Source organism: Callospermophilus lateralis, chromosome 9 (assembly GCF_048772815.1).
Source record: "Callospermophilus lateralis isolate mCalLat2 chromosome 9, mCalLat2.hap1, whole genome shotgun sequence".
Classification (NCBI taxonomy): Eukaryota; Metazoa; Chordata; class Mammalia; order Rodentia; family Sciuridae; genus Callospermophilus; species Callospermophilus lateralis.
This window is the reverse complement of record NC_135313.1, coordinates 102,226,934-102,239,095: the sequence shown is the minus strand read 5'-3', so window position 1 is coordinate 102,239,095 and position 12,162 is coordinate 102,226,934. Positions and strand designations below refer to the sequence as shown.

General features: G+C 52.2%; 1 protein-coding gene across 2 annotated transcripts; it reads right to left on the bottom strand.

Annotated features, from left to right (window-relative positions):
* Positions 1 to 8,446: 8,446 nt before the first annotated feature.
* C1ql2 (complement C1q like 2) lies at positions 8,447 to 9,926 on the bottom strand. Of its 2 annotated transcripts, XM_076866517.2 has the most exons (3): positions 9,543 to 9,926; positions 9,243 to 9,497; positions 8,447 to 8,626 (listed from the first exon to the last, which is right to left on the bottom strand). In XM_076866517.2, the coding sequence occupies exons 1-3, from the start codon at positions 9,924 to 9,926 to the stop codon at positions 8,447 to 8,449; spliced, it is 819 nt and encodes a 272-aa protein (XP_076722632.1). The 2 variants fall into 2 exon arrangements, with proteins under 2 accessions (XP_076722632.1, XP_076722631.1); XM_076866516.2 differs by having other exon boundaries at positions 9,243 to 9,926.
* Positions 9,927 to 12,162: the final 2,236 nt, after the last annotated feature.

Here is a 12,162-nt window from a genome sequence, read left to right as displayed (position 1 = left end):
CATGTGGCAGAGCCCGGAGACTTAGTCACAGGACTCCAGCCTCAATTATGCAGGGGCTTATTCGCCTGGGAGTCAATAAGGAAGCCCCACCAGGATCTGACAGTGATCTTCAGGTGCAGACGCTCCACGAATGGGATCCGCAAGAGACAATGCTTACCTCCATGGTGCATCCTCTCTGGGAGGCCAAGGCAGGAAGACTGGGAAGTGCACTGGGCTGAATCCTGACCTGGCAACCACTTGTTACTGCCACACCTGTGAAATGGGTACAGACAACTTTATCTTGTCGGGTTACTGAACAGATTATAGGCATGTTTGGGAAAAAGCTCTTGGTTGCTCCTAACACATGGGCATGCTCATAAATGCCAGCTGTTGACACTGAAATCCAACCCCTTTCTCCTTCCAAGTGGCCTTGGTTTCATGGTCCCCGAAATGTGTTGGCTCAGAAGAGAACAAAGTCATCCTAATCATTATTCCAGTGCCACCACCTGCTATCTCCAGGTCTCAGATACTGATTCTGTGCCTCATACTGTGTTATGGCATCTCATTAACCCTCCCAACTGCCCATGTGATGGGAGTGCTGGCTTCGTTCGTGATGGGAAAAGAGATGCTCAGGAAGACAAATGACTGGTTCAATAATTGTGGAGCTACTTTACGCTAAAGGTGAATTTGAATCCAAGTTCAAAGGCTAGAGTTGGGTTCCACTGAACATCAATCAGTAGCTCAGAAAAGTAGCCAGGTGGTATCCACAGAAAAGTTACTTTTTTTTTTTAACCAAAATAAGTGTTTGAATGCTAATATAACCAGCTATCATAGAGCACTTCCCAGTAATGTTATAAAAATCCAGGAGCTCAATCACTTGTTGAATATGTGGCATTTTACAGATGAGCAAAACATGGCTCAGAGAGATTAGATGGACTATATGACAGGGAAGTGGTCTATAAGAAGTAGGGCCTCTGAAGTCAGAGAGACCAGGGCTTTATTCTTGGGGTACTTCTTTGCTGTGTGATTTTGGATAAATTGCTAGCCTTCTCTGTACCTCAGTTTCAACCTTCTCACCAAGTTGCTGAGATATCTATTAAGATACTTAACTTGCTGAGTCTCACTTTCCCGCATTGTTGAGATTAAGCCAGTGAACATAGATAAAGGATTCAGCTCAATACAAAAAAAAATTTAAATTAGAAGGTCAAAACCACTTTTTTCTTCTCCTCTTTCCATTCTGTGTTGTGACCTGGTTGCTTTTAAAGGGCTGGGCTATTTTGGTGCACTCATCCGCTGCCCACTGCTCAGTAGGCTTGCAGGGCACCCGTCAGATACCCAGGGTGGCCCCTGCACCCCGGTGCCTGCCTCAGCCTCTTCAGTTGACCTGCAGTTACCAGGCATCCGAAAAGTATGCTTTAGATATACATGAAAGTTACACAGAACTTTCTGGTTGCTGGTTGTAATTCCCAGTAGTAAATAAACAAGCAAAGAAATGGGGCTCTGACGCTGGGGAAGCTGGGGGAAGGAAGGAGTAACTTTTATGCATATCTAAAACATACTTTCAGATATACATAAATGAAAAGGTCAAAACCACTTTCTCTTTTCCTCTCTCCATCCTGGGTGGTGACCCGGTTGCTTTCGATATACATAAAAGCTACTCCTCCCTCCCTCCAGCTTCCCCAGTGTCAGAGCCCAGCCTGGACACAGGAAATGGAAGGCCCAGGAGGCAGGAAGAGAAGGGAGCCATTCTCCAAACCTCAGGCCTGGGGACCTGGGTGGGCATGCAGGGGAGGAGTCAGCGGGAGCTGAGATCCTGCAAAACATCACAACTAGCTTCATGAAGAGAAGCCTTCTTTACCGACTCCCTCAGAGCACCATGTGGGCAAGCATCCACACTCCGCTAAGAAGCACAGCTCTGCCAGGCGTGGGGACGCATGCCTGTAGTCCCAGCGACTCAGGATCCTCCTGGGGCAGGAGGATCGCAAGTTCAAGACCAGCCTCAGCAACTTAGTGAGACCCTGTCTCAATATAAAAAAATAAAAAGGGTTGGCAGTATGGATTGATGGTAAAGTGCCCCTGAGTTCAATCACCAATAAGAGAAAAGAAAAAAGAGGAGGAGGAGGAGGAAGATAGCTCTGTCCATCAGTCTACCCAAAGGTCAAAATCAAGAGTGGTGTTTCCCCTAAGAAATTCTCCAGATGGTCACGAAACGCCTCTCTCCCTCACATACTCTGCATCTCCCCTGAGGTTTGGAAATCTTGACAGAAGCTAAGTCCCATCCTTCCTGGAGTCCTGTATGCCCAGAGAATGGTGTCTGCATGCCCCCACACCCAACCAGGAGTCCCCTCTTTCCCCCTGTGCCAACAGGAGTAAAACCTGGCTTTAATTCACCCAGTCCCAAGGAGGGGCTGCTCGGTGTAGAAAATATATCAAGAGGTAGAAAACAGGGACAGAAAGAATGAAAGTGCTGAAATAATGTAAATTGGGTAAAGACATTGTTTGCATTGCTTTGCAAATAAAGAAGGATTTTGCCACATAAGGGCAGAATCTATAAGGAAAAGAAGAATCCTTTATAAAGAAAATGTGGTATATATATGCACAATGGAATATTACTCAGCCATAAAAAGAATGACTTTATGACTTTTGCAGGTAAATAGATCTGGAGACGATCATGGTAGGTGAAATAAGCCAATCCCAAAGAATCAAAGACCAAATGTTCTCTCTGATATGTAAATGCTAACGCACGATAAAGGAGGTAGGAGGGAAGAATAGAAGTTCAGTGGATTAGACAAAGGGGAATGAAGGGAAGGGAGGTGGTGGGAATAGGAAAGACAGTAGAATGAACTGGATATAACTTTCATATGTTCACATATGAATAGAGAACAATGTAACTGTACATCATACATGGTCACAAGAATGGGATTCTAATCAGAATAAGTTAACTCCATGGATGCATAAACCAAAATACACTCTACTGTCATGTATATCTAAAAAGAACAAACTAAGAAATAAAAAGAAGAATCCTATTAGCAAAGAAAGATTCTTCCTCTGCTAGATCAGGGAATGTTGGAAATAGGTGACAGGTCTAGTGGTGGCAGAATTGTTTAATCAATTAAAGCTATCTTCACCTTTACTTAATTATGTATTTGCTAATTTATTTACTACTGAAAATTACAACCAGCAACCAAGAGCACTTTATCATGTAACTATATCCCCAGTTCTTTTTATTTTATTAAGACCAGGACTCAACCTCATCCAGGTTGGCCTCAAATTTGCAATCCTCTTGCCTCAACCTCTAGAGTCACTGGGATTACAAGCATGCACCACCACCATGCCAGGCGAGTAAGGCCATCTTCAATGGTACCAATGGAAAAAGAAGGGGGCTCAGCCCACAGGGCTCCTAAGAGCTGCTGCAGAGGAGAGGAGAGCAGGTACGAATCTCCAAATCGCCACATATGAATCCACGCAGATGTGCATTTGAAATGTTGGGAAGAATGCAAGCCACGCTATTACAGAAATTATCTCTGGAAAATGGCAGAGAGGGAGGGGGAGTTTTTACTTTCTGTTTTATATTTCTCTGTGTTGTTTACGTTTTTTTGTAAGTGCATATTATGTCAACGATTTCTCAAAAGATGTTTTCCATTTGAAGAAGATAAAAGAATCCTGACAGCCAAAGCATCAACCAGGGGACCCCACTGGAAATGAAGCCGGCCTACAGGTACAGAAGGCCCCCCTGGGGGAGCAGGCTTCCATCAACCCAGAGCTGCAGTGTGGCAGTGGCATAAGTGTATGTCAACTAGAAAGTTCTGGAAATTCCTAGAGCTGTGACCAGGACCTCAAAGGCTGTAATAAAAGCTCCTTTGCAAATGGTCCTCCTCATTCTCCCACACCTTACAAGTTCAGGGCTGGGGGTGGGAGGGAAGGCACTTGTTGGTTAACAGCAGTGACTCAGCTTGCTGGGAGACCCCCTTTGGCCCCTGAGGTTTGGAAATCTTGACAGAAGCTTCTTGGGACTCCCCCCAAGGATACCCCCACCCATCCATCCATCCATTTGTCTGTCCATTCCATAAATATTTATTAAGCACCTACTGTGTGCCTTGTACCATTCTAATTGTTGGGGGCGAGGGGCATTCTGTGGTGATCCACATGGACGCAGGGTCTGCCCTGTGCTATCCACCATCTTTCCGGGACGTGCTCTCAGTAACCCAACCAGAGACCAAAACATTCCTGAGAACTTCCTCATTTCCATTTGCCAGCTATTCGGAGGGGCCCCAGCAGATCCCCAACACCTGGATCTCCAAAAAATCCCGGGTCAAAAAGAAATATTGACACTTTATTTCTTTTTAATCTAAAGAGAGAAATCAGGCATTGCTAAAACTGAAAACCTAGACTGAAGGTAGGTCCCGCAGGAGTCCAAGTGTGCAGGGCTGCCCATGCCTCATAAAAGGGCAGATGTTGATGCCGGCAATTCTGGAAAAATGGCAAGTTGGAGGGAAAGACTTGACTTAACCCTCTTTTTTGTGTTGTTGTTGTTGCTCTGATGAAGGGTCGCCTGTTTCCAGAATGGGTCAGCCAGGTGGAATACAGACCGACTTGAATGTATGGGTCCTGGGACGAATATAAATACAGAAAGATGGCAAGTTTTTTAAAAGTAGAGATTGACAATGGTCTGCGTAAATTATTCATCAGTCAAATATACATATTGGAGGTGAGTGCTCAAATAATGTTTAACCAATAAAATGACAGGATCGGAGAAGTCTGAAGCAAACTAGGCTGGGCAGTGTGTCCTCTGGGGTGGGATGGTAGCCCCGAGTAGAGGGGCCTGGAGTTTTGTCTTGGGTGCCCAAGAAAGCCATCCATCGGCTCAAGTAGAGAGGAAAGAAAAAGAGCAAAAGATCTTACCTCTATCTAATTTCTGGGACCCAGGTGTGTGCCTCATGCACTCAGGCCTCCCTGAAAATAGGCACATAGGTGCTGCGTCTGGGCGTAGGAAAAGACCCGCCCGCCATCAGAGACAGCCAATGCCCACTTCAGCTAAACTCTCCCCACCTGCAGGATGCCCCCATCTCCCCCGAGAGAGAAAGGGAGATCTGTCACAGGAGACAGTGGCCAGTGAGAAGTTGCTGGACCTGTCTCCACAGGTCCACTTGGAGCATTTGGCACTAAAGGTTCCCCTGGGCTACCCACTGATCCCACAGCCAGGGTGTTCAACAAAGTCCTCAGGAGTGGGAGCCCCTGCCTGCTGGCAGCCTGGGGTGAAGAAGCAGAGCTGATTTTCTCATCTGGTCCTTCTTGTATCACAGCAAGGGGTGATATGTCTGCTCTCTGTTCTCCTTTCAAAGGCCTCAGAGCTCTGGGATGTGGATGTGCCCCATCTGTGTAGTCAGGCAGGACAGGGTCGTGGAGCTAGCTCAGTGTTCAAATCCCTGCTCAACCTCTTATAAGCTTTGTGAACTTGACCAAGTCATGAACCCCTCTGAGCCTCAACTGTACCGGCTGTCAATGGGATAGAACACCGTATTTCCTTTTTGCTGGGTAAAGCCAGGATACTAATCCCAACCTAGGAAGATAACTAAAAAAGGTACGCAAAAAGCAATTAAGACACTAAAGCAATCATTTCTAATTACAACTGATAATAATTCCCTACTCAACCAGAGACGAGGGTAAGTGTCTGGGACGCAGGGTTTCTTGTATTCCACATGCACCCCAAGAATGATGGCTCCACAGGGGTGGCAGTGGTGGGAGGAATGGTGTCCCCAACCCAACCTTCCCCTTCTCAGGGAGTCCTCCAGAGACATCATGGGGTATGGACCTTGGTGGTCCACGAGGGGCCTGCCTGGGACCTGGAGCGAGTGCAGATGCAGAGAGATTGCCCCTGAGCAGGCTTGCTCCCCCCTGGCAGGGCTCCCGCCCGCTGCCTCATCAATCTATCATCCTCTTAGCAGCTGACACCTCTGGCAGCACCTCCCGGCAGCCTGGGCATTAGAATTGCAAGAAGGCTGGCTGCACCAGGGAATACAGATGGAGGAATCTCAGATTCAAATTTGTCTAAGTATCGTGAACAGCCAGACCTGGGCAAGGCGTCTCCACTGCCCTTCCGCCAAAGGGGAGTGGCAGGGGTTTTGTTAGAAGTACAAATTGCTTCTTAATGCAGAGGATCAAGCTGGGCTCGGGCACCTCCTTAGAAATTCCTCCCGCTCCCAGGAAAGCCACCGCTGCATGTCAATTTTAATTTTTGAAATTTAAACCGAGGGCTTTGTGTCTAAGCTCCATCTCATCTGAGGAAGGGGAGGAATAAGTCAAAAAGGATTAGGGGCCCGCTGGGGATTGCAGATCCATAGCAATTAGACTTCATTTGGGTCTCAGACATTTGGTTTTAATCGCATTTCTGGATGATACAATCAACAAGGCATCAGAAAGTGATACGTATGCAACTGTAGATGAGCTGATTCTGCCCTCCTTCGTTCCTGGAAGCAGGTGGGCTCAGCTGGGCTTGGTGTCCACATTCAGTGGGGGTAGAGTGGGGCTGGGAATTAGGGTTCTGTTTGAGTCTGAAGCTGGGGGATGGTAATTTGTATATATAATTTTTTCCCTACCTCTCTTTGAGCACTTTATCCCTGTACTCAAAGCGGACATAATCATTGCTCATATTCAAGTGAATGACAATAAAACATTATTCAAATAAAATAAGAGCATAAAAGAGGAACAGCAACAGCCACAGGACTCGAGGCAGGGGGTATAATAGTCTTTTAAATGGGAATCACAGCTTTTCAGCTTCAGGAACTGAAGTTCAACACAATGCTATTTGGGGGCAGACATGCAGTCAAGAACATTGTCACACACCATACTGACATAGACCCTCATTATGGGCCTATGCATACATGCATGTGCACATATGTAACCTGAATTATGTGTGGACAACATAATATCCACATTGGAGAGGTGTGTGTATCCAGCTTACGTAGATACACACCCTCAGGATGGACACATACACACACACATTTCTTTTCAAACTAGCCAAAATGGGCTCTGTAAGTACTAGGGGTGGTTAACCAGTAATTTTGTAGACAACTTACTGTTTGTTGGCACTCGGTATTCCAACAACAAAAACAAAAATGTAAAGAGGGGGAAAAAAATGGAAAGTAGGTGAGGTGTTAGCTCCTAACTCGTGTGTATGAAATGCTGAGGGGAAGAGAGACTAATAGATAACCCCACTCCAGAGCACCCCACCCCACAAACAGGAAGGGAGCACCTCAGAAAAGGTTGTGTCTCTCTCACTTACCACTATCTCACTTACCAATTCTGGTTGAATTCAGGGAGGTGGATGATCCATGAATTGCCTCAATTTGCCAGCTCTTTTGAGAGATGTAGACCTAGGTCAGGGCGGGTACACCGACTGTGCCCAGGAAGCTGAAGGCACAGTGGGGGGGGCTCTGCTTGGGGTTTTTACACTTCCCACCTCGGAGCCCAAGAGCCCGTGGATCCCGCACCAGCAAATACCTCATTTGCCTCCCAGTTCTGCAGAAGACCCCCTCTGACTTCCTTCCCTAGAAGCCCCGCCCCTTTGGCCTCACCCCAGCCACTTCAGGAAGGCAGATTACCAGAGACTGGAGGCCAGTCACTACTTTCCTGCCCTCCTCTAACTGCCCCTCCTGGGTCAGGCCAGTTCAGGACTGCAGTGGAGAACCTCAGGGAAAAGATGACAGGCCCGGGTCTCCCCATATCTTCTCATCCATCCCAGAAGGGAAGGACTGGGCAGTGATGGAAAGCAGGCGTAGATGGGGCTACTGGGGCCCCAGTTCAACCTTTCAATGGAAGCGGAGGTTTGGAACTCCAGTGCAGGGGCCGTGAGGACAAAGACAACGGGAGCCCATAGTCTAAAAACATAATTTAATGCATCGCAGTGGGTCTGAGTAGGAAGTGAGTGCGGTGTGGAAAGGTGAATTTTCCTTTGCTGAAATTCTGCTGTGGGTGGGTTTTTGGCAGATGGACAGGAAAATCTGCACGAGTGTTTCGGGTCACAAAGGAGGCCCCAGGGAGCCGGTGCTCACTTTGGCCAATCTCCCTGGCCTGGGCCTAGAGCCCTTGGCCTGGGGGCACTGGGAGGAGGAAGAGGGGGGTCTGAAAGAGGGCAGGCTCTGGCGCGGCCTGTCCAGTCCAATCACATTTGCAAAGTCTGAGCGCAACTGCCGCGAGGGCTCGGGTTCACGCTCAGCTCGCCACTTGGGCGTCCCCCCTCTCCCTCCCCGGATTGGGCACAAGAACCAGGGGCACCGCCTGCAGCATGGTGGTAAGTTGCAGCCACACTGAGACTGGGAGCGGGGCAAGGAGGACAGCAGGGGTGTGTCTTTTCCAACGGAGATGTCAGGAAGTGTCATGAAGCGAAAAGTGGCCCTCACCAAAGAGCCGCGCGCCCGGGTGGAGACAGGGCGGCTTGAAGCTACCCCGCCTCGCGCCCTCTGCGCCCCTAATCCGGGTACAGAAGAAAGCCCGAGAACGTGCTGTACTTGTTGTTATTGCCTCCGTGCGCCTTCCCGCCGTCCAGCTTCACGTACACCTCGTCCCCTGAATCGAGGTGCAGCACCACGCTGTTACTGGCATAGTCGTAGTTTTGGTCCGCGTCCTGCGCGATGGCGCTGGCCCGAACCTGAAGGAAAACCGTGGGAGCGATGAACCCGAGCACCTCTTCCTAAGCCCTTGCCCCGCCCCCACCGTGCGCGCCCCCTGCCAGGCCTTGTGCGTCCACAGTCCCACCCCAGCTCCCCGCTCTCTCCAATTTAGCGACTCCTGCCCGGTCCTCTCCTCCCCTCCACCCCCCGACCCCGACCCCCGCAGCTGGCAAGTCCCGAAAAGAGGGCGAGAGGGGACTTCGTAAACACGGACCCGGTGTGAAAGGGTGGGAACCAAAGGCTAGGGACGAGAGGGAAGGAAGCTAGAGGGCAAGAGGCGGTTTACGTGCAACCTGGGAGCTAAAGAAAACAGTTTTCCGAAGAGCCGGTGCGGTTGCAGGCTGGGACGCAAGTATCTGGGGAAATGCAGACTGGGTACCAGGGTCTCCGCGCTCCAGGCCCAACCTCTAGCGCTACGTTGGCGTAAGTGCTGCCCGAAAATGTTGGGGAAAGGGACGCAGTGGCCCAGCAGCGCACTCCTTCCCAGAGCTTACTCCAGCGCTCGCAAATAGGGAGAAAGGGACTGGTTTCCTGGGCGGTTCGGGACCCGGGCGAGGGTCTGTGTGGGGCCCAACACGGATGGCAATTACTGACCTGCCCGTTCTTGCAGAGGTCCGCCCACATGCTGGTGCCGTCGCCGCCTCGCATGAGGATGTGGTAGGTGAAGAAGTAGATGCCGCGAACCTGGCAGCTGAACTTGCCTGTGGTGGGGTCGTAGTGATTGCCGAGATTGGTGACCACGTCGTCGAACTTGAGCACCTCGTAACCCTCATGGGGGCTCTTGAGTCCCACGTAGAAGGCGATCTTAGGACCGCTGAAGGCGGCGCTCAGCGCGCTGGTCACTTCTCCCTCTGAGTCGCCACCGCCCCCGGCTCCGCCGCCCACCACTCCGACGCCGCCAGCCGCTCCGGTTGTCAGCTGCAGCCCGGGCAGCCCTGGTCGTCCCGAGTCGCCCTTCTCCCCCGGGGGACCCCTGGGTCCCGGTGGACCCGGCTCTCCAGGGGGACCCCGCGGCCCTGGCTTGCCGGGTCGCCCCGGGTCACCCTTGGGTCCCTGGATAAAGGGAGGTGGAGGGTTGGCGCTGAGGTCCTGCATGACTTCCAGGGCGGCGGTGCTGGGTCCCGGCGGCGGCGCCTTGGCGCCCGCGGGTCCCCCGCCGGGTGCGGCGGTGTATGGGTCGCAGATCATGCGGCAGGTGCCCATCATCTCGTAGTGCGCTGCTCCGGGGGGCGCCGCCTGCAGCAGCAGCGGCACGGCGATGAGCAGCCCGAGCGCCATGGCCAAGAGTACGCCGACGGCCGCCAGGCAGGCGCGCCGCCGCCGCTGCCACAGCCGGGAGGCAACCGCCACCAGCTCCTCCTTGCCTCCCGGGGAGGTAATGGTGGGGCGGCGCGGGTGGCCCCGCTCCCCGAGCTCGGGGGCCAACTCCGCGGGTCCCGGCCGCGCCCCCGACGTGGCGACCCCCTGCACCGGCCACCCAACTACTTCAGGAAGAGGTGCCCCGGCCTGGGCTCCCGTGCCCACCGCACTGGGGCTGCTGAGGAGACCCACGGAGCCCGGCGCGCATGGCGGGGGGCGCACGGAAAGAGCCCGGCGCCCCACGGGTCCGGGCGGCAGAGGCCGGGGAGTGCCGGATCGGAGAGTGGCGTCCGGCGACGAATCCGCGGCGCTTCTTCTTGCGGGGTTAGGCTGGGCTGGGCTCCGCACGCGGTGAGGGCGCCCCGGCTCCGCGGCGCGCTCTGCTCTGCTCTCCCGCTGCTCGCTGGCTCCCGCGCGGAGGGGGGACCCAGCTACCCTGACGTAAGGAGTCCGGGGCTGAGCGGCGGAGGCGGCGAGGCAGCGCGCGCTGCCATCACTCGGGAGACGGCGCCCTCATGTCATCAGCCTCCAGTCCTCCTCCTATCCCGTGGCGTCCTCGGTAGAAGCGGCAAAGGCTGGGTTCCTCCGGGCGGCGCCCGGGAGCCACAAGTGGGCGCAACGGGCGCAGCCCCCAGCTGGGGCGCCACAGACACACCCACCGGCGGCCACACTCACGCGCCTCCCACCGATCAGGGAGCACAAACACCCACTTGCGCTGTCGCGGGGCGCACACAGGCACCCCCACATGGCCGCGCAGTCACTCAGAATCCCAAAGCCTACAAAATCCTTTGGAGGTGGGGGTCACCTAATCCATCGCCCAGCCGAAACAGGACCAGACCTTCATCGGAAAAGTCCTGGCCCCCGGCCCCTGCAGGAAAGGGCCTTCTGAAAGCCCCCGGAGTTACTTCAGAACTGAATGAATCTTGTCCCTGGACAGTCTTTCGGACTGAAGACTCCAAACTTCAAGCAGGCCTCAGCGCTGCATCCCCACCAATTCTCCAAAGGATACTTTGCAAAGCTCAAAGCCCCCAGTACAGAAATCTGTTAGCTTTATACCTTATCTTCCATCGAAAGTGTCTGGCATTTGTCCTGTGTATAAAGTTCCCTTGCAAATGCAAATATTTGACACCAGCACTTGGTGGTGATATAGCATTCAAGTTTGGTGCCCTCAGTTCCTACTGGGAGCCTTGCCACCAGCCCTGCCTATCTCCTAGGTAGATAGATACATGGACAAGTTCCCTCGAATATTCCTAGCTTCCTCCTCCTCTGGTGGTGGTATTGGGGGGGGGGGTTAGTTATTTAAAAAAAAAAAATACTCCCAAACTATTTTCAGCCAAACTTTTGAATAAACTGTGGCTCCAAATTAGAGCCGAATTATTCCTCTCCAATGCAGCTGTGAGGATAACAGAAGAAATGGAGACCTTTCCTGGGTTGGAAAGACCTCCAGACAGGAAATGAAAGGCCTGGGGCTGGGGCGCTCCTTAGTGGTAAGGTGCTTGCCTGGCATGCCCTAGGCCCTGGGTTCACCCCCCAGCACCAGAAAAGGAGGAAGGGAGGGAGGAAGCAAGGGAAAGAGAGGGAAGGAGAGGAGAGGGAGGAAAGGAAAAAAGGAAGGGAAAGCCCCGCTTCTGGTTCTGCTTGTGCCCTGAGGAGCTGTATGACTTTGGCAGATCATTCTTTTCTCTGAGACTCTGTTTTCCTAAAAGCTGGGCTCTTACTCCAGCACCCCCTGACAGGAGGGAAGCCCCCAGGCCTAGGAGGGGCACCCAAGGGCTGTTGAGTCTCTGGAGCAGGAACCTCTCCGGAACAACCGTTGGGTGCACTCTCCTGGGGCTATTGCTTTAAAAAGAACATTCATTAATTTGTCACTGTGCTCTCATGGATTAGTTGATCCATTTCTGTCGCTCCGGGTCATACCCCACCCTCCACCTCCACTTCACAGGGCTACAGTCTCTATCTTAATTCCCAGGAAACAGGGAAAGGTCCCACAGTGGGTAAGCCTTCAGTAAATGCTCATGGAAAGAATGACTGAGCCTCGCCTGAAGCCGAGTTGACCTAGGAGGGAGGGAGGGAGAAGGAATCCATATTTTGGGGGCACCTACTATGAGTCAGGCACTTTGCATGGGCTTTTTCATTTATTCCTCTCAATGGATTA

Excerpts from the sequence above, each read along its gene's own strand:
- C1ql2 (XM_076866516.2), bottom strand. The coding sequence starts at position 9,926 with ATGGCGCTCGGGCTGCTCATCGCCGTGCCGCTGCTGCTGCAGGCGGCG. Across the intron at positions 8,627-9,242 it reads ACCTCTGCAAGAACGGGCAG|GTTCGGGCCAGCGCCATCGC; the intron begins GTCAGTAATTGC and ends GTTTTCCTTCAG.